Below are 21,299 nucleotides of genomic sequence, written 5' to 3' on the forward strand. Positions count from 1 at the left end.
GTGGCCACAGGCAAACACTTGACGTGCGCTTATGCGGCAGCAAGTTGCGCATACGCCGTGTGGGCCCGGCCTGGACCCGGATGGGACCCGACCAGGGCCGAGGGCCAGAGCTCGACGGAATGGTTGGTTGCTCTATGGTTATGCCGCTTATTGAATATGCCGTTGCCGATGTCAGTCTGCAGGTGCAGCCGGTCCGCATGTTGATATATGTCACACAGACTTGCAAAATAAACTGCAGCAAAAGTGGGTGGCGTGTCGGCATGGATGTGGTCTGCCCCACTTACTGGCCATCATTGATAGCAGTACTCGTCCTCGTCATCGTCATCGTCCTTCCTAGAGCGAGGCGTTGATACAGTTGCTGTAACAGGATTAGCTTTTGCTTTACTCAGTGTTTGCCATCCAAGTGATAAATGGGTTCGGATGGATGGGACTGGGCCTGGGATTGGGATTGGGATTGGGGGTGGGCCTGCAAGGGTTGTCCTCCAGCACTATGCAAGATAAACCTAAAGCGGGAAGTGGCAAGTTAATGGATCGACCTCAATGAAATACCTCAACTGCATTGGCTTCCCACTTCCATGTCCACAGCCATGTCCACATTCATTTCTATGTCTATTCTGGATGGGATGCCCGATGCTCAAAGCAATGCTGCAGTCAAATATTATTCGTGGTGGCCCCAAATAAAATGCAATTATTGCCCAGCCATTGGAGTGCTATTATGCACTGAGAAAAACACTACTGAACATGGGTAAAGTATCATTTTCAAAAGTAAGAAGACCAGCAATAAGCATGATCCAGTGATCTGGTCGGACAGATCTCTATGATGTATTTTCGATACATCAATCTCTACCCGACAAGCCGCTTCTACTTTAATGAGTAGCAAAGAATCGTGTAAGGGGTACGAGTCCTTGTGTTGCGGAGAGATCAACATATTAATATTCCAAGGAATATCATGCAAAACAGATACTTAAGCTAGTTCGTACTAATTCATTATTCTTTTCTTTACCCTATACTACTTATAACATTAATAAAAAAAATAACGAATAGTATTTAGGAATGAGCTATTAGGATTATTAATCATATATGTATACTCATTAAAAATTATTCGTGATATATTTTGAGAACTCTTTTAGTCTGTTGAGGATTTTTGAAAGTAGGAAAAGTTGTCATGCTATTTTTCGGTTTTCATGATTTTTTTTCCTCTATTCTGACTATCCTCAAACCCACTCCTCTTTTAATTTTTTCGTTGATTTTCTGTCAGTGCATTGTAGGTTTGTGTGCCTGTGTTTAATTGGTTTGGCTTTGCCTGTCTGTTAACTATTGGCAGTGACTGTAATTGAGCCCACATCCCAGACCCTTCAACTGGTTTGGCATGCAAATGGAAATTCTCTCATTATTGAGACTTTCATTGGTTTATATTATCCTGAACCGAATCTGGGCAAAAGGACTCTCATTCTATTACATATTCTATCAACAAATGGAGAGAATGAAAATCTGCCAAAAATTGAGAGAAAAAGAAACTTCACTAAAGGGAAATTAAAGTTGAAACAATTTTTCACTCAAAGTGAAAGTGATTTTGGAAGAGCTCATCAAAATGAGGTTTTAGTTTACTTTTTTCTACTACACTTTACTTTTTTTCTCTGTTGAAAAAAACCCCCCAATTAAGAACTTTTAGGCAAACAGGCGGTGAGGGCTTGGGGCTTGATCGGAGGGCGTGGTCACACCAATTAAAATCAAAACAAACGAAAGAGAAAGCAGAAAGGAAAAAGAGAAAGCAAATGAAAGTTTCGCCTGCATAACAATTAATTAAATTAGTCTCCATTTCGTCCGCGGAATCTCTCCTTTGCTTTACCTTTGTTATGCCACGCACACATACAAAAACAAACAAAATATTGAATGTCAAACAATGGCGGCAATGTTAAATAAACAACTAAAATATTCCAACTGTAACTGAGAGCCATAATTAAGGGGAGTGACAGGTATAGATCCAGGTAAGATGGAGTAGAATCGACCTCCAGGATGTGGAAGGAGCCAACTTTTTGGGGCAGAAGTGTAAGTGCAGACGTAAGCATAAAAACAATTAAAACTTTTGCCAAAGTCAAAGGCAAAAACTTACCAAAGTTGCCTCCTACCACACCACTTCTAGCCCCACATCCCCCGCCCCCCCCCCCCCCCCTGTTCACTTAATTGGAAGCATATAAAAAGGAAAATCAAAACGTTGCTCTTGACACTCGCCCTGAGACGGTGACCAGTCGACTATAAGGAAGACGCGCTCATCGATACTCGGATACTTCATCTCTATCTATTCAAGTCTCCACTCCACTCCACATCCCTCTTCACTCAACATCTCCACTACAATCGGCACTCTCTCGCAAAATGAGTGACGGCAGAGAGCCCGCCATTGCGGCACACTTCTATCGCATACCTCGCATTTCCGGCCTGATTGTGGGCATTTGGCCGCAGCATCCACGCCCCTGCCACGCCCAGATCCTTTTCATCTTCGCCCTCGCGGTGGTGCTGATGGGGGCTGTGGGTGAGATTCTGTACGGCTTTGTGCACCTGAATAACCTGGTGATTGCACTGGAGGCCTTCTGCCCCGGCACCACCAAGGCCGTGTGTGTGCTAAAGCTCTGCGTCTTCTTTGGCAGCCACAGAAGGTGGCATGAGTGGGTCCACCGGTTGCGTGGCATGCTCTGGTCCAACCGGCAGGAGAAGGGCCAGCAGATGTTGGTAGGACTCTCGACCATTGCCAATCGCCTCAGCCTGTTGCTCCTCTGCTCTGGCACCATGACGAATACCGCTTTCAATCTGCAGCCCCTTATTATGGGGCTGTATCGGTGGATGAGCCAGCTGCCGGGGCAAATTGAATTGCCCTTCAACATCATGTGAGTAAGAAGAGATAAAAGAGGGTGAACAGTGCATTTGAGGACTATAAAAAGGAGAGAGTGTCAAGTTATTGTAAAAGGAATAAATTCCGTTTGAATTTTCCTAGGCGGATTCGTCTGTTCGTCAATGCCTTGGACAGCTGAGTCGGTCCCAGAATATGACACAGTGCTTGTCTAGCGGTCTTTCGGTCCGAAAAAATGAAAGTCGGTCCCAAAAAATTAAAATCAAAATACAATACATTGCTTGGGCATGAAAAATTGATTTCTTAGGAAAGGAGTGTAAAATGGTATTATATATTCAAAATAACTAGATTTCTTAACTCTGAAAATAACCTGTCGTGCAGAAATCGAAAACCTTACGTTTCTGTGACCCACTTGTATGGCAAAATTGATGCTCGGTGATTTGCATACCTCCTGAGGGACCTTCATCTGCCTTATATCAACAAGCCGCACTGTAGATCCCTAAATCGAATCTCAGATTGAATAAACCGTTCCATCATCATCATCTCTCACTGTCTACTGTCTACTGTCTCTGTCTGACTGTATCTTACCTTCTCTTCTCTGGTTCGCAGTCTGCCCACGTTTGTCGTGCAGCAGCCGCTGTTTCCGTTCACCTACGTGCTGCTGACCGCTTCCGGGGCATGCACAGTGTTTGCCTTCAGCTTCGTGGATGGGTTCTTTCTCTGCAGCTGCATGTACATCTGTGGAGGGTTCCGGCTGGTGCAGCAGGACATTCGACGAGTATTTGCCGATTTGCATGGCGGTGAGAAGTGCTGGTGGTCCTGGAAGGTGCCATAATGGCTTGGGCTTGGACTTGACTTCTGTTGACTTCTTGCAGACACCGTGGAGGTCTTTACCGAGTCGATGAATGTGGACATTCGGCAGAGGTTGGGCGTTATCGTCGAGCGGCACAATGCGATTATCGATTTGTGCACGGACCTAACACGCCAGTTTACCGTTATCGTTTTAATGCATTTCCTGTCCGCCGCTTTCGTCCTGTGCTCGACCATCCTGGACATCATGTTGGTAAGCCTTACCGCACCATACCGCACTGCACCGCCCTGCACCTCACTCCACAGCTTGCCACAGTCGAATCGAATTTGGCGGCCGTTTTAAAAGTTTTTCCCTGTTTTCTCCCGCTTTTCCCAGCCGTATTCCGTCGTACTGTTCAGATTCGTTTTCGTTCTCGTATTCGTTTTTGTTTGTTTTGTGGCTGGCAATGGTGCCGTGCCGTGTGACTGTGGCTCTCTCTCCGGTGGCAATTTATAAGCGCATGAATTGTTACTGCTACGAAAAAAGTTTTTAATGCGACTTTCACACGTTTTCCGGTGTCCCCGGCACGGCCCGGGAGACCCATAAGCCGTTGGCTACGGACTGCTCGGGAAAACCCGCTGAAAATGTTTGCAAAATGTTCGAGGCTCCTGGCCCCCAAATGGGATAAATGCAGGCGACACTTTAGCGCTGCTTTTCTTCCGGGGCCGCTGCTGTTTAAGGTGTTTGCGAAATCTATTTCGAAAAACTTGTTCATGTCTCCTGCTGTTTGGGGAGCAGTGAAAGTATGCGATTGATATTGATCCGTTTAGAGGGCGAGATAATTGAAAGATTTGGTCAGATTTTCATATTCGATTAAGTTTGTTTTGGGCAACTCAATTACTAAAAGATTTGAGAGCTGTTTGTTTTTTGTTTAATTATTACCAATACAGATTCATATACAGATGTTTGTTATTAAATTTTTGGGCCAATTAATAGATCAATCAAAAGACTGTAAGAATTTCCAATTTTATTATTTGAATATTTGATTCTGAGTTCTTGTCCATTTTACATCTAGTCCTCCTCTCTTTCCCCCGACTTGGAGGTGCCCATCCGCTTGAAGAAGAAACCTTTGGTTTTTGGGGGTGGGACTTTCCTTCAATCTCCTTCCGCTGCCCAGTCATTGATTTGTGGTAGGAGGCCTCTCCATCATTCGCCTTGTGCTGCCAAGCTGCTTGGTTTTTCTAAGGCTCATTCATCGGCTGGGGTTCAAATATTGCAGGTCGGTCTTCGTGGGGAGAGGGCGGACGCAGTAGAAGGTGCCGTTTTGTTGCAGGAACCCCATATACAAACCCCCATCCAGTGTGGCCTTAACGCTAAGAGGCTCCTGCGAAGCCGGGGGATGGGCCGGGAGATGGCTTTTCCGAGCTATGCAATGAGTTGCTAAAACTGGTTAGAGCTATTCGGTGTCCAGAAATCAGGGCAACTGATTGGATCACAGATGATTAGAGTTCTCACCACAACATGTTGAAAGAGAAAACCACCATTAATCATCAGAGTTATACTTAAAATTGATGGAAAGACAGAAAATCGTACAAAAAAAAAGCATAAGCTACAAGAATCAAGATATATTGCCGAACTTGGATGGGAACATAGTCGGTGCATCGGTCAACCAAAAATTAAGATCCTTCTGCAGTCCATCCATCGGTTTCTCTTTTTTGAAGCTTGCATCCAAACTTTTTATTCCTCTCTGCAAGTTTCTGGTCATTGCAACAATACCACTGGCGTAGTGCGCCCTCGGAGTACTCCCCCGCCATCTGGCAAAGCTCTTGCTCTCACTCTCTCCCTCCGACCTGCCCTCCATTGAGCGCATAAAAACAAAAACAAAGTTTGGAGGAGGGAAAAAGACCGAGGGGAGAGAGAAAACATAAAACTAGTTTATTTATGGCAAATCCTATTACACTCTTGTACAATCGAGCATGCTTACGGCTTTATGCATTCTACTACATGCAGAAATCGTATTATAAGTACTTTTCCCCCATTTTCCAGCTGAAAATGTCACTGGAATGGGAACGGAAAAGCAATCAGACTTCTGCCCGCAAGTAGCCCAAGACCAGTTGAGGGAATTTCTTTGATGTTTTTTTCACTTTCCTTCTTTTTTGCTTTCCCATTTTCCACAGCTACTTCAAAACTCTCACGATTATACATATATTAAATAATCTCTTACTATTTTTTCACTACAAGCAATTTCTCTCCAATTAATGGCGGCTCTTATCTCAGTCTCTTTTCTTTCTTTCTCCTCCTGTCTATGGGTCCACGTTCTACGCTCCACGCTCCACGCTCTTCGCCGGGCAGAACACGTCGTCGCTGAGCGGCTTAACCTACATCTGCTATACAGTCGCGGCCCTAACGCAGCTCTTCCTCTACTGCTACGGCGGCAATCACGTCAGCGAGAGTGTTAGCAAGACTTTTGTCCACTTCTACTACTCCCGTTTCCCATTGCCAGCCCCACTCCCATTTTTCCATTACCATTCGCACAGCCATTTCCATCATTCATGCTGCATTCTATACACTCGCAAAAGGGTTATCACTGGTTTGGTTGAGAGTATGCATTCCAGGAGCGCCTCAAGAGATGAGCTCTTTAGTCCATTGTCCGCGAGTACATCTGTAAAGCTCTTCAGGTGGTCTGTCGTCAGTCTGATGTGAGTCTTTTCTGGAGAGTGTCCTGGAAGTGTTCTTTGGACTTATTTGTTAGACTATCTTTGAGAAGTGTTGGTGGAGTCTGGCTGTACATTTATGGGTGGCTATTTGTAGTAAAACGCCTGTCTTTCTATGGATCTATTCCCAGATAATTTGGGCCTTTTGGATTCTCTGTGAACTCCATGGAAGTCTGTCTGCAATCTGTGTCTGTTTTTATCTATAGATGGGCTGGGCAGTAGATCGGTCCATTAAGGTGTTTTGATAGTAACTATATATAAGAATGGGTAAAGATCGTGCCTGTGAATCATGTCCACCTTTATTCGCTTCGAAGAACCATTTTCTACAGAATAGCAACAAATCTACCATCTGTTGGCAAGAAGATATATCTGGGAAGCTCTAAAATATCAAAAACCTTTCCCCATTCCAACCCGAAGAGTATCTCTGCATTCGGTTTTTCCCCTACTAACCTCTCACTCATTTCCAGTGGATGGTTTTTTTCGGTTCTGGTTTTTTTCAATTTCTGTAATTTCAATTTGACGCCCAACATTAAGCAGCCAGGCACCCGACATAAAAAATGATGTGCCATACACAAATTGCACTTGTGATAAAATTTTAATTACACAACAAAGTGGGGAGGCGTCGACACTCCCACCCCATCCACGTGGAGAGCACCCATCATCTGGCAGGCGCATCCCTCCTCGGTGTGGCACCACCGCCCACATCCCACATCAGTTTCAGTTCCAGATCCAGTTTCAGTTTCAGTCGGATGTTTTTTCTTCACAATTCGTACGTACCACTCTTCCTTTTTGCAGAGCGCTGCTGTGGCGGACGTGCTGTACGACATTGAGTGGTACAAATGCGACGCGAGGACTAGAAAAATGATTTTAATGATATTGCGGCGTTCGCAGCGGGCAAAAACAATTGCGGTTCCGTTTTTTACGCCCTCCCTCATGGCCTTCGGTTCGGTATGGTTCGGTTCGGGATGAGAGGAGATGTTTTTCTCTCTTGCCGTTGATTATGATAATAAATGTTTATGTTTCTCTTGTTTTACCCGCCTTTTCCACTCCTCCCCAGATACTCAGCACAACCGGCTCATATATCACCCTGCTGAAGACATTTCTGTAAGCCTATGCGGCGTATGATTGATATCCAGAATTGGATTTGCCACGCCAACGGATGATGAGGGGCCGAGTGCTGGATGCTGGTTGCTGGATGCCGGAGACCAACAAATTTGTCCTTCTCTGTTTGTTTAAATTAAAATAAAAACCTCCATCCGAACGGACATTAAATGGCCTTGTCGTGGTGGTGCTGCTGATGGTCCTTTTGGTTCCTCTGAAGCGCAACAAGTGGCGGCTGTCCGGGATGGTCCGTAATTGTTTCATTTAAATACCGGCGATGATCTCTTCGTGCGGATTCAAACTAATGAAAAACACTTGCGGCTATGGGCACATTAATTGGGTCAGTTGGGTGGGTGGGTTTGGTGTTTCGGTGGTGACGGTGCAGGTCCTCTGTGTATGTGTATGCGTATCTGTGTGTGGTAGGGACAGTAATGGCGTTTTTATGGCACCATCTTGCGGCACGCTGAACTTTTGCCGCGTTGTTTTGTTGTAATAATATTTTCCTCTGCCGTTTCTTTTTGAAGCCGCAGCAAATATCAATTATAATTTCAGAAATTTGAGCTTCCCAACGATGTTGGAAGCTGGCGCAAATGAATGGAGGAGCCTTTAGCTTAAACAAGTGCAGACTTCTCTTCAAGTTTCACATTAAAGCGAAAGGAGCTTTACGTTGGGATACAAGCTGTTGATATCGGTTATTATCGGTTAGAGCTGTGAGTGAAAGGATGCGTAAAATTAGAAAACTAACAGTCAAAACAGTCGTATATACAACGAGTTTGGTTTATTGAACTGATTCCACGCATTCTGTTACTCTTTTCATCTTTTTTTCCTTTCTGACTGAAGCTATTGATAATCTTTCTGATTCTAGATGTAGAACAGAGCGACTAGCGATTTATTCTTTACGTGCCTGCGTAACAAGCATATGGTCAAAGCAGTACTACCCTTCTGAAAGAGAACAAACCGGCGTCAAGGACAGAGCTTTGATAGCCTGATTAGATCAATCGATGTGCAGCTCTGTTTTCCACCCAAAAGAAATGCATTCGAAAGCAGAAAAAAGCGAGAGAGGAGGAGGGGAGGCTGTAGATTGAATTGGAAACGCCATCGCCATGCCCGAACAGAGTTCTGATTGGAAGCAAATATGCTTTTGCGGGTTTCGCTTTGATGATTATTTTACAGTTTTGTTTCAGGCACAGTGCCACACAAATGTGCATGGACATGAAATCAAATTGAAGAGCAAAAACATATTTGACAGCGTTTTTCCCAGTAATTGAGTTTGGAATTTACTTAATTTGTACATTTGGCAAATACTTACCAGAGAAAAGCAGAGACTGGTGCCCAACCACGGGGAAATAAATGGTAAATGATTTTGATGGTTTATGTTTATGTTTTAGTTTTAGTTTCATTTCATTTTATTGTTGAAAGAATTCATTCCATTGATTTATTTATCGTTTGGTTTGTCATCACATAAATTATCTAAAATCTGCTTACTGGCTTACGTGTAGTAAATTCATGCCTACCCATAGTACCCATACGAGAACGAGTACGAGAACTCGTAATATATTTGCTACACACCACATACACAATCCGCAATCCACAATCCACCATCCACAATCCATGTGCAACGTCAAATTTAGTCAAGCATGCCGCAATTGATTTCGCTTTTCATTTGCGAATTCCATTTAGGTCTCTTTCGTTGTTCGCTTTTTCGATTGCCATTTTCCATATTCATTTGAATATGGGCCGCCGCGTGACTAAATTTCATTTTGCCCATAAATAAATTCCATACAATTTAGTTTTTATAATTAAGTTTTACTTTCTTTCTTTCTCTTCTGTTATTTGATGACAGTTTTACTTTCCTTCTTTCTCTGCTTTTTTTTTACAGAGTACTTGATGAGAGTTTTTCTTTGTTTTATATATATATTACAATTTTCGGGTAGTAGTAGTAGTGTGGGTATGGCTGCATACTTGTGCCACAGACTGTGTGTTGGTTTTCTTTTCTTTTTATTCTTTGGGCTTTCTTTGGGTTAGCTTTGCTCTCTCTGTTGAGACAGCATGAAATGTTTATCAAGTCGATGCGTGGTACGCTCCTCTTTGTCTTCTCGATGAGGATTGACAATGAAAAGAGAGTAGAGACAGAGAGAGAGGGAGAGGAAGAGGGAGAACTGGGAACAGAGTAACGAAATAAAATACACTTTTACATACGCACAGTGGCGGATGAAAGTCTGCGTTTGACAACCATTTTTGGCTATCTAGAGGGTTATAAATGAACTTGAGGAAACTTAAAGAAGAGGGATTTTAGCTTGAGCCTGGGCTTATCGGCAAGAAATAAAATAGAAAAATATATGTTCTTTGGGGCAAAACAAATTGGTAACTAAAACGGTATCAAAATAGGTGGTCCCTAATAGTACGCGCGTATTTTAGTGTCCGTTGTTATCATATCACTAAGAGTAGGTGAATAATATATATATATATATATGTATGTATGGTCGTACAGAGACTTTTACACGGCACTATACATGTTGTATGATAGAAGAGAGACGATGCTTTGCTGAGCCGCATCTTTGTGGTATTTACAGAGAGTGTCATCCTTCTGTCCTTCTGTGGTTCGCGTCTGCCTCCTTCTGGTTGTCCTCTCGCCTCTCGCCGGCCCGTCCTTTTGCATTTTCCATTGCATTTTCCGGGGCTCAGTGTCTCATTTTTGCACAATGAAATGTAAATATTAAAAAGGAAACACATTATGCCTGAAAGGGAAAGCGGGACCATGCCCGTGTTTGCCATTCCTTTTACCAGCATTTCTAAAAAACATCTCTCGAAGAGCAACTGGGAAAAAAACACATACAATTTTCCTCGTGTTTTCCCATTTGTTACACACTATCTCACTCCCCCTCTCTCTCTCTCCCTGTCTGTCTTTGTCTCTGTATTTTTTCTGTTTGCAATAACAAAGTTAACGATGAGGACGATGATGAGAATAAGGACGATGATGATGATGCTTCTGGGGTACAACTTTCGCTTTCAACGACTGAGAGCTAATACCAAGAGGAACATCCAACAAAGCTCCAGGCGGAGGCCGAGTCCGGGCAGAGCAAATGCCTCGCTCTTCTGCATCGCAGCGGGGTTCTCATCTGTAGAGAGAGAGAAAGGGAGAGATGGAGATTGGACAAACAGTGGAATATAATTACGTAACATATGTATGCAAATCTGTGGCAGCGCCCGCCCCATTAACTATGCCATGGCAAATAACTTAATATAATTGTAGGGAGCTCGCAAACTGACTTATGAGTGGGTGGCTGTGTGTGTGTGTGTGTGTGTGACAAGGGTGTGTGGTGTGCGGGTCCCCCGTCCTTCGTACCCACGACTAGATAAATGACATATGTGTTTCAGCGTATACGCTATATATCTGCGGCCCCGAGCAAATGCTATTCCAGAGCGCATCATTTGTCAATGCTTTCTTTTGACTCGTCACAAAGGGATGCCCATCTCTTTTCGCGCAGCCACTGATTTTTAAAGCCCCTGTTGGGGGTGTACAGACTGAGATGAGTAATGGGTGGAAAATGCTCTAGAAGGCAGGGTATAATGGGGAACAGATAACTCCCTTGACTTAGAGAAATAATAAGGACAGATGGACATGTGCCACAGCATCTGACGAACATCTAAGTCTTCCAATTATATGCTTAGATCAGTTCGATATACCTGGGAAAATGTAGCCGAATCGGTATTATTGGGAGTCTGAGAGTCGCTTGAATCATAGCCCTTTTCATAGAGTACAACCCATTCGCTGTAACCCTAGCTATAGATAGCACTCGGTCCTTATCATTTTTCTTAAAATTTTATTGCCTTTGATTTATTATCTGTATTTATGGTAGTCCCAGTCCCAGTCGCAGTCGCAGTAGCAGGCACAATAACAGTTTCAGTCCCAGTACCAGCCGCAGTAACAGGCACAGTCGCAGTCTCCTCCATTTACAGGGGCTGTCTGCTATCCACACCCTTCACATCGCGCTGGTCGACTCTTGTGGCACACATGTGGGGCATGATTAAGTGCCTTTTTGCAAGTTACTTCTGACATTTAATCATATTTATTATGGCTTGCCAGTGGACGAGTAGGAGAGGAGACGCCAGAAGACAGTTGCTCTTTAAAATGCAAATTCCTGTACGTACAACAAAATTCATTTGAATAAACAACTTAACAACTTAAGTGCTGGACATTTCGCTTAACATTTGATACCGCATAAAAAAACTAGGACTTCGGACACGGACACGGGCATGGACAGAGGCGGGGGCGGGGGCGTGGGCGGGGAGTTACGGACGTGGGAGTCGGACGACTTCAATTTGCTGCGAATGTCCTGCCATAAAGGACCATAAAAAAACACTGGAAATTGGAGGACAAAAGAGGCGTCAAGTTTATGCCCCTCATTTCGCAGCTTAAAATGTCTTAATTCCTGTCTAATTTATGTGTAAAATATGCAAAGCCAAAATGGCGACTACGCCAAAGTCTCCTCCGACTGTTCGCTCCTCATCCACATTACTCATACGCCAAGGAGTCCCGCTTCCCGCCGCCCGCATCCTGCCAAAACGCGAGCGAGGCCCAAAACAAACAAAAAACGACCCAAAAGGAAACCCGACGTTGGGTGGGCGGGGAAAGTGTGGCAAAAGTTTCAGTTTTTAGGCCTCTATGCCTCTATTCGTAGCCCCGAAAGGGCGTGTCTGTGAATGAGCAGAGAGAGAGATAGAGAGTACTGTGCACAGTGCGTGGAATAAAGTTTCCTGCAAGCACTAGAAAAAGTGCTAAAATATGCAAGGGATAAGCGAGAAGCATTCAAAAGTGTGATTGCAATAGTACTATCATTCAATTTCCTATTCTTATTACTCGTAAATGATAGAAATTACTTTTATGTAGGTAGGTACTATTTGTAAGCATTACAAAAAGAATGAAGGAGCCCTGGACTTGTGACTTTATGTCAGATGGAGGAGTCCGAAATGTTTCTGCATTTTAACCAAAAGTCCAGCTACTTCTTGCAAGTCTTTACAGAAGTCAGTGCTTACTGAACCATGGCTAAGCTTTAAGAGTTGTCTCCTCCTCTCACAGTAGCTTGCCCCACACATATGTATGTATGCTGTACACTAACAACGAGCTGGCACTGTAAATAATAGGCTTATGCCTCGACTGGCACCACCTGAGCCGGAAGAGAGAAGAGACCCAGGGCCCATGTCCCAGGCACGGACCTGAGCCTGAGACTGAGCCCTGGGCCTGAGACCAGGCTAGGAAGCACTCATTCACTTACTGAACGACTCCCAGGGACTCACCATTAATCACATGGACCAGGACACTGGCGCTGCTGGCCGTTGTGGGCTGACACGTGTAGTTGCCGGTGTCCGTCGTCTGGGCATTGGCGATGCGCAGCCTGTCGGGATTAAGAAGGAGACTCTGAGTACAACTCAATTATGCTGTCCCCAAAGGGGGCACTGTACCCACCTGGACTTGAGGGTGTCGCCCAGCTGTGACTCCATGGCGATGCGTGTGGCAAACTCCCGCTGCAGGTCCACATCGCTGAGCACATCATTCGGCGAGGAGTCCATCTCTGAAGCCCCATTCCGTCGCTGCAGTTCCTGTTTGGGGGATGTCGGGGATGACTCTCCGTCGTCTGCATCGAATGGGGTGATCATGTGCTCGCCGCGATACCAGTATATCGGTCCAATGTCCTTGACGGAGGGCTGCTGCACCACGCAATTGAGGATTATGGCACTGCCCGCCTTGAAGTGCAGATCCGGTGGCCCACTGATAACGGCCTTGGCGTCAGGTGAGATTTCTGCAACGAACCGAAAACAAGGTGCAATCATCAGTGTGTGGCCAGGGCGAGGATGGGGGTGGGGGTGGGGGTGGCAGACAGCGAAATCAATTTGGGGCAATCGCTTGTAAAACGAATTCCCAGCCAACTCTGAATGCACATAAAAACTTTTAATCATAAAACTTTATGGAATAACTTTTCAATTGCACTAAATTTAAGTAAATTCGTGGAAAAAACAAGAGAGACGGAAAAGTGAGAAAATCACACCAGACATTGCACACACACACACACACACTTGCAGAGCCACATGTAACGCATAAATGTGTATGCAAATATACGTACACTCCATATGGAAACAGTCTCACATTCGCTTGCGAAACTGGGTTAATAATAATATTTATTATGCATTGGACTGTGCAAATAATAATAATTAAAAAATATACCCAAAAACCGGAGACACGACGTGGTAAAACGAAATAAAAGTTCATATGGTGCACTATGGAACTTCAAAGGTAGTCTTTAGCCGGGTTAAAGAAGGCATAACTTACTCAACAATGAACTGAAATAAAGCCGCAATGCGGTGGTTTTTTCTGCTGAATGATGCACGATATCAGGGAATCATCCATTTATAGGTAATGGCAATGCATCCGCCCTACAATCCTAAGGCAACAATGAAGAGGAATTCTTTCTACGACGATTCAGATAATATATCCCTATAGACTTTGAATATCGGGTATAAAAAGGTAAGCAGGACCTCTATGTTCACATCGTTTAAAGCTCAGCTCCTTTTTAAACATTTTAGGAAGAGAATAAGCAGTTCACAGGTAATCCCTTATTGGCTTTAGTCCGGAAAGCTTTCGCTGTCCAGAAGGCAAACCTCTTCATAGAGAACCCGTCCAAAAGGGGGACCACACAAGACTCACGCAGCATTTAATTGTTATTATTTTCCGCCTTTTTTTTTAGTAATCACTTGTAACCCTATTAAGGTTCAATTATTTACTAAATGGAGCTTAACAGGGTTAATCCTTTAAGCTCTCCCACTCGGTGAAGACTAGTACATTTTGCCAGCCATCAAAGACACTGTGACCCACTGTGCCCCACGCTCTCTGGCTGTGGCGATGTGCGACGCAGCTCATAAAAGTGCATATGATGATGATTACATGGGTCGCGGGGCGCTTCAAATGGGGGTTTTCACAGAGAGCGTCGGCAAGAGATCTTGCCGAGTGGCGGTTTTCTGTCTCCCGCCTCCCTACAGGGCCCTGTAGCTGTCCCGCTTGCTCTTCCTCTTCCCGAGCATCGCGCTTTGTGTGTTTTTTTTGGCCTGTTTGTTTGTATCTCTGGCATATGTTCAGTTTGTGAGAGTGTCCATGTGTGAGACTGCTCGTGTGTGTGTGTGTGTGTGTGTGTTAAAAAATCCCACTGCGCCATTAAGTGCGTATGTATTTGTCTGTGCCCTCCTTATGCCCCTACAGCCCTCCCTCTCTCAATCTCTTCCCTTTTGCCAGTGTGTTTGTGCAGTGTCACTGCGTTAAAGGCAATTAACACCCAGAAGAGGCGACGGGGAAAACGAGAGAGACAGAGAGGGAGGAAGGGAAAGCAGCGAGAGACACAGGCATTTTCCTCACTATTTTCATTTCATTTCAGATTTTTCATTTTTCCTTCATTTTTCAGCCATCTGTCGCTAAAGTTCTGCGTGCATTTTGTGTGGCCGCCCATGAAGTTTTTTAATTTAAATATTTCATGAAAATAAAATGCAATGCGGCGTGCAAGCAGCAACAATAACGAAATTCTGAAACAAAAGGATTCTAAGGTCAAATGGGTGCAATTACAGCTAAAAAGGGAACTGAAAGGGAAAGGATATACAAATATTAAATATTAAATTAAACAAATCCTAATGAGGCTGGTAAATGTTTCGACCAATGCGCGGAAAAGTATGCTGTGGAAAAAGCGTAAGATTCTTACGAAAATGCCCTGGAAAATGTATGAAATAATATGATAGCAACTTTTGCTAGATCTATTTTCTCCTTCTAAATCCATCAACATGAAAATTAAATGCAGCGCAACATGACGATGCAAAAAATGCATTGGAAAAATGGCGCAAACCATTTGCCCACAAATTCTTCATTTCGAAAGCACATTTTTTCTCTTTTTTTACCAATGCAAAACATTTGAATGCGTTTCAACTGCATAAAGATTCCAGGAAAAATTATTGGCGTAATTGTAAAAAAAAAAAATATAATTCCTATTTCATAGGAAAATGCAATAGGAATAATTGATAAATATTTCGATTATTCTTCAAAAATTCTTGTGAAATTTAAAGGGGTACAAGTGTAGGTCCCTTTGAAATGAATCCATCCTTAGATTAAGTTTCGAGCTCGGATTTCTTCAACCTTTCATTCTCTCATCCTATGCTCATCTGCCGTCTATCCTTTTTCCATTTTTTTTACACTGCACTGACGTCTGAAGGAGCAGCTTGAACTGGCTTGGGGATGCCAAGGGCTTTCATATACATATGTATGTAGACTCATTAATGTGAAGTGGCTCGTACTTTAAGTAAATACTCCAATTGTGATTCTTTCATTGTGATTGCATTGTTATTGTTTAATTTTTCCGCAAGATTTAACAATTAATTACGCAGCTAATTGCAATGAAAAAATATTTTTCAAGTGCAATGAATGCATAAATATGAGCTGGTTAAAAAATATTATGGGAAAATGTTTAAAGCATTGAAAAAAATGAACCCAAAACCCCAAACACTTTCCCTTAATTCGCCATAAGATTATACAAATAATACACCACTAATTGAAGGTTATTAATATTTTAAAGAATAAACAAGTAAATAAATAAATTGTACATTTAAATCCTTTTCAATTGGTGAAAATATTGTACGCAAGATAATGGCAAATGAATTGCAAAACTGATTAAAAAAAAGTGCAGAAAAAAATGCCCGCATTAAGAATGCATTGGTGTTATTTTCCCGCATAATTTCCCACAAGATTTAACAATCAATTACGCCACTAATTGCAATGGAATATTTTTCAAGAATTATGCCTCCATATTTATACGACCTTTTAAATTATCATCTTAGGGCATACTTTCATGCATATTTATTTGGATTTTTTCCAGACCGCCCCAACCTTAATTTATAACAGAAATAAATCTCTTTTCCTCTCCGAAAAAAAAACAACAAGAAAACAGCAAAAGACGAGGGAAAAATAAAATCGTTTGGGGTTGGTCGCATAAATTTGCATAATGACATTAATTAAATGCAATGCAAGGCAACAGAAAAGAGGCAGCTGTAGAAACGGGAGCCCGACCGAGTCGGTGTTGGAACCGGAGCCAGGAAACAGGAGCCAGGAGCCCGGAGCCCGGAACCAAGAGCCCGGAGGCAGAATGAAGAGTTAAGCGCCTTGCGAAAGTCACTCATACGACACGTATGCCGATAATGTTATTAAGGACGCAGCCAGTTTGCCATGGCTGTCAGCAGCACTGTTGTCCAGTCGAGTAGACTCCTGTCCACTCCTATCCTATCCATGCCAGAATTCACTCCACTCCAGTCCAGTCCAGTCGCGGGCTCCGACTCCTTTTGAAATTGTTTCATTAACGTAAATTAAAATGCATACGCCCGTGAAGAAAATGTAATCGGAAATGCGTTTGTAAGCGTCAGAGCGGGAAGTGGCGGGGAAACATGACGGAGGATGAATACGAGAATGGGGCACAGACGCAGACAGAGCCACAGCCACGGACACAGAGGCACGGCCGTGGACTGCGACAAAAATGCATCGCGCCCAAGTGCATAATCGGAAACTTAAAAAGGCATTGCAAACTGATTTGCATAAGTGGCTGACAGCAGATGCCAACAGGGCCTGTCAACAGCTCTCAGTCTTTCGGTTTTTCGCTTCCTCAATCGCTCAATCTCTGAGTCCCTGCCCTGCCCCGCCCTGCCCCACTTGACAGCACTTGTCCCCTTATCGAGCCTGTTACTTAAAGTACGAAAAAATTGCCGTTCTTAATGGGATAGCCCTAAATTTACACAAAGTTCTTTAAAAACCCATTAAATCCAATATTCAAATTGATTGTTTTTTAAACGATTTTCCATTGAGGAATTAACTGAAAGGCAAATGAGGCCGTCGATGGATTGAAGGAATTTCATTAAAGGTGATTGAGAGATTCCGTAGGAGGAGAATTAATGAGGAGTAAGCATTCAGGAATCACGATTCAAATGGGAGACGAGTATGTTGCAGGGTAAGGAGCCAACTCTGAGGATTACCATAAGTAAGCAAAGTTTGCCTTGGGGATAATTATTCTGTTCTTCCATTCAGAAGATAATCATTTTTGAATTCTGATCTCTATCGCTCCGACGAGAGAAGCATTTAGGAAGACCTATGTCGTCGGATTATCATCCAAAAAGAGTTTTTCAAATATGAAATATTACCATCTCAGGAAAGCCCTCAATCGGTGAAGGTGAAAAAAACGAAACATAAAAGCGAGGATAATCGAAAAAGAAAACACAGCCACAAGCCGATGAAAAGCAAAAATTCTCAACTCAAATGTGGCTTCCATAAGAAAAGTTCCGCTCAAAAGAAAAAGTCTCAACTAAATTATGGCTTCTGCCAAGTAACTTTCACCACAGGGAGAAAGAGAAAAGTGAACTGTAATTTTCCCTGCGCATAGCTCTTTTAGAGTTTCCCCCAATGCAATTTTCCAGAGCCACATCACCAGGTGGCGGCGGCGGCGGCGGCGGCTGTGATGCCTGCCTGCCACGGGATTCAGTTTTCCATTTTGTAATCAGGCCATCATCAATTAATCATTACCGATGGATTTCGGAGTCATCATTCCCTAACCCAACTAATGGCAGGGACAAGACATTGTTTTGGACAGGACACAATACAGGCCGGAGCAGGGACGTCACACTGAGAGCTAATTATATGCGGACACAGGCATTATTCATGGCTCATTAAAGCGTTGAATACATTTCCAATCGGACCCCGGCTCGTAATCCCGCCGGGTTGACATGCTAATTAACTCAGCTGCTCCGGCCACGGCTCCCAAATAACAAGCGACATGTAAGCTCCCCACCATCTGTTTGTATGGAGGAGACCCCGGCACCCGGAGGCTCTCCGCCTGCAGCTGCGGAGCTCCTTTGCTGATTTCCGTTTTTTTATTTATTTATTTATTTATGGGCCGAAATGCGAAATTAAAAATGTATGCCTAGAGGCGCAGCGGGCCGCACCAAAAACTGCCTGAACCCCAGTCGGGCAATGGGATAGCGGATGGTATGGTGCACGATGGTTACGATGGGTACGATGGGCACGACGGGCACGACGGGCACGATGGAAATAATCATAATTGCTAGCTGCTGGCGGGGCAGAAACTGAATTAACATTTTTAATAAGCAGCTCCCCGGCAGGTGAACATCACTCGGAGCCTCCAAAAGCGGAATAAATGTGATTATCAAAACAAGAAACAAAATGAATTTCAACTTCAAATGCAGAGAAATTCCACTGTCCGCCATATCAACTATCCAGTAGCATCCAGTAGCATTGAAATGTGTCAGCTATCAGAGGCAGCAGATCGGAATACGTATCATCTATCACAATTGGTCTGTCTACTCACCGATGATGTTCAGCTGGAATGCCATGGACATTTTGGGCTCCGTGTTGACCTGGCACTCGTAGATGCCGCTGTCCCGAGCCTGCGGCGACTTCACGTGCAGCGTCCACTCCCTGGCATCCTTCGATTCGGTTACCTGACAAGGACACACACGTACAAAAACGCACAGAGATACAGATATCATTTCAGTGTTTTTTGCAGTTTTTAATAGGGTGTACATGGTGTTCCGGGGGTATGTTATGTGTGGCTATACATATGTGACTATCAGATAAAAGGGGGTTTTTTTCATACAATAAACTAAATGTATAACAAATGGCAATGGAATGTCAATTTGTGCTTATGGATTGGTATATCTGAGAGATTCCATCTACAAAGATTGGGCTTTTTCGAACACCTATGATACCTCTACAAACGATGTGGAGTCCTTTCCTATACAGTCCCATATATCTTTCCTCTACTATATCTATATTAGCAACTAGATCTTTTAGAATAAGTATTGGAGTCAGAGAGATTGATGTGATGGCCAGTTGTTATATATTTCAATCGGAAGAAAGCTGGGGTATCTACAATTTGAAAGAGACGACCCTCACTTTCTCTCCCACAAATCAGAATACACAACCAGAATGGTGGAAAAAAGGCGTGCCTGTATCGGATGTTTTTCCACCAAATAAAACAAAGTTCTCTGTTAAGGTTATGCCCATGTTTCTTGCTCTCATTGGATAAGTTTTATGGGGATAGTTCGCATCTGTTTGGAGCCACATTTTCATTCAATAAATCTTTGTAGAGGGTAACCGTATAGCAGTACCATTGAAATATACCGTGCATAAATGTTTTCAATGTTTTTCAGTTGTTCGATTTCAGTTTTCAATTTGGCATTCATTCTGTCATGTCTCGGTGGAATAATTATTCGCTTTTAAGGCAACAATTTGCAATGCAGCAAATTTTTATTATTTTTATTCGATTTTTATTTTTTATTTTTTCATGGAAATTAAGCAATTATGCAATTGAATGTTTGTTTGTTTGTTGGTTGCTTGCCCGCTGCTTGTTTGTTGTTGCCACTTGTTTGTTGTTTGGCTGTTCAACTGCCGCACAGTGGCGGCTATCGAGGAGTGCACGGGGGCAGATTTGTCCTGAGTTATGAGTCGGATTAGCCGTTGAAATATCGCTTATGCATGCATAATGAAAGTGGCTTTATGGCCATAACACCCCCCGAGAGCTGGAGTTAACTTTTACATGCCGCCATGGCTGTGGCTGTGGTTTCTCTTGTTGGGCTTCCACATTCCACATTGGTTGAAAGTTTATCGGGATTTGCCGTGTTTCAGGTATCTAATCTGGAAGTTGATCTGAGGGATTGAATGGGGCTTTGTGCGGATAGATTTGCGTTGACTCGCTTTGGGGCGGCCGGGTGAATGTACTAATAGATTGTTGGGTTCTCTAGGGATTTCATGTAAACCATACTTGAGGTGGATTTCCGTGGGATTCAAATGCAAAAAAGGCTCGGAAAATGAAACAGCTTTACACTACTCAAATTTGTTTAAACAGGCATGGCATTTCCTCGTTTGAGTTCATTTTGAAGGTGACCCTTCTGAGAAATTCTATCACAGTTCTAAATGACCTCTCACACTTCATGGAATATAATGAAAAGGGTAAGGTTGTCTGTCTAATTCCCACACTCAATCAATGAACTTATGACTCTATCATTTTGATTAAACAAACTTCTTGCCTTTAGAGACTTGACTTTAATCATGTTTTGGTAGACATTTCATGCGTGAAAGAGCATCGAGAGGAGGCATCTCCTTTCCAAGAACTTAAATTCTATTAAGATTAATCATGAATGAGTTGCTAATGTATTTTTAGAATCATGAATGAAATAATATCGTCATTGATAGAAGTTCGAAGAGACTATGATATGAAATACAAACTAAGATAGATAAAGGAATAATCTATCAAGAGTCAATTAGAATGGCAGCTAATACCAATCAGAAATCTTGCTATAGATGCTCTTTAAACTAAACTACAGAAACTCTAACAAAAAGCCATAACAAATCATTTCTAGTAGTTTAACTAACTATCTTTTAGGATTGAGGGAATCATACCAATCTCTTTGATTAACATTCGTCAGATATCAAGACTAAGTAGCTCTTCGAGGACTCACCAAAAAGTAATTAGCCCAAAAACTTAATCCAAAAATCAATACGAAACCAGACCTTGGCATCGAGAGATAAATGTCAGACAGTAATCTCTAAATAATCGGCTCAAAGCTATCAGAAAATCCAGAACTACCGAAATCAATAACTAATCGAATTTCCCCCTCAAACTTTGACTCTCGTTTAACCTCTGATGAAAGATTTCGAGGCAATCTGGAATGAAATATGGCTACCAATAACTACGAACACATTCCCTGCATTACGAGTATTTTTCCCTCTTTCATCACACTGTGTCCCCTTGCCAGTGCC

At 43.1% G+C, this 21,299-nt stretch overlaps 2 protein-coding genes and 1 long non-coding RNA gene across 5 annotated transcripts in view; 2 read left to right on the forward strand and 1 right to left on the reverse strand.

Annotated features, from left to right (window-relative positions):
- The first annotated feature begins 2,373 nt into the window (after positions 1 to 2,373).
- Positions 2,374 to 7,529, forward strand: LOC108161700 (odorant receptor 22c). Its single transcript, XM_017296013.2, has 6 exons — positions 2,374 to 2,882; positions 3,455 to 3,645; positions 3,721 to 3,908; positions 5,988 to 6,089; positions 7,145 to 7,297; positions 7,407 to 7,529. The coding sequence occupies exons 1-6, from the start codon at positions 2,374 to 2,376 to the stop codon at positions 7,455 to 7,457; spliced, it is 1,194 nt and encodes a 397-aa protein (XP_017151502.1). The 3' UTR covers positions 7,458 to 7,529.
- A 1,305-nt stretch (positions 7,530 to 8,834) lies between these two features.
- LOC108164087 overlaps positions 8,835 to 21,299 on the reverse strand; it is a 59,935-nt gene continuing 47,470 nt past the window's right edge. For all 3 annotated transcript variants that reach the window (XM_017299675.2, XM_017299676.2, XM_017299677.2), the window contains exons 5-8: positions 18,847 to 18,979; positions 12,918 to 13,251; positions 12,749 to 12,846; positions 8,835 to 10,569 (exon numbers count right to left, since the gene is read on the reverse strand). In XM_017299675.2, coding sequence (XP_017155164.1) covers positions 10,460 to 10,569; positions 12,749 to 12,846; positions 12,918 to 13,251; positions 18,847 to 18,979 — 675 coding nt within the window. In that variant the 3' untranslated portion in view covers positions 8,835 to 10,459. The remainder of the gene's footprint in view (positions 10,570 to 12,748; positions 12,847 to 12,917; positions 13,252 to 18,846; positions 18,980 to 21,299) is intronic.
- LOC117188927 lies at positions 20,076 to 20,719 on the forward strand. Its single transcript, XR_004472986.1, has 3 exons — positions 20,076 to 20,165; positions 20,282 to 20,489; positions 20,573 to 20,719. It is a non-coding gene; the product is annotated as an uncharacterized LOC117188927 (long non-coding RNA).

This window comes from Drosophila miranda, chromosome 4 (genome assembly GCF_003369915.1).
Source record: "Drosophila miranda strain MSH22 chromosome 4, D.miranda_PacBio2.1, whole genome shotgun sequence".
Taxonomy (NCBI): domain Eukaryota; kingdom Metazoa; phylum Arthropoda; class Insecta; order Diptera; family Drosophilidae; genus Drosophila; species Drosophila miranda.

Coding starts and splice junctions, on each gene's coding strand:
- LOC108161700 (XM_017296013.2), top strand. CDS start 2,374: ATGAGTGACGGCAGAGAGCCCGCCATTGCGGCACACTTCTATCGCATA. Junction 3,909..5,987: donor CCATCCTGGACATCATGTTG/GTAAGCCTTACC, acceptor TTCGCCGGGCAG/AACACGTCGTCGCTGAGCGG. Junction 7,298..7,406: donor CCCTCATGGCCTTCGGTTCG/GTATGGTTCGGT, acceptor ACTCCTCCCCAG/ATACTCAGCACAACCGGCTC.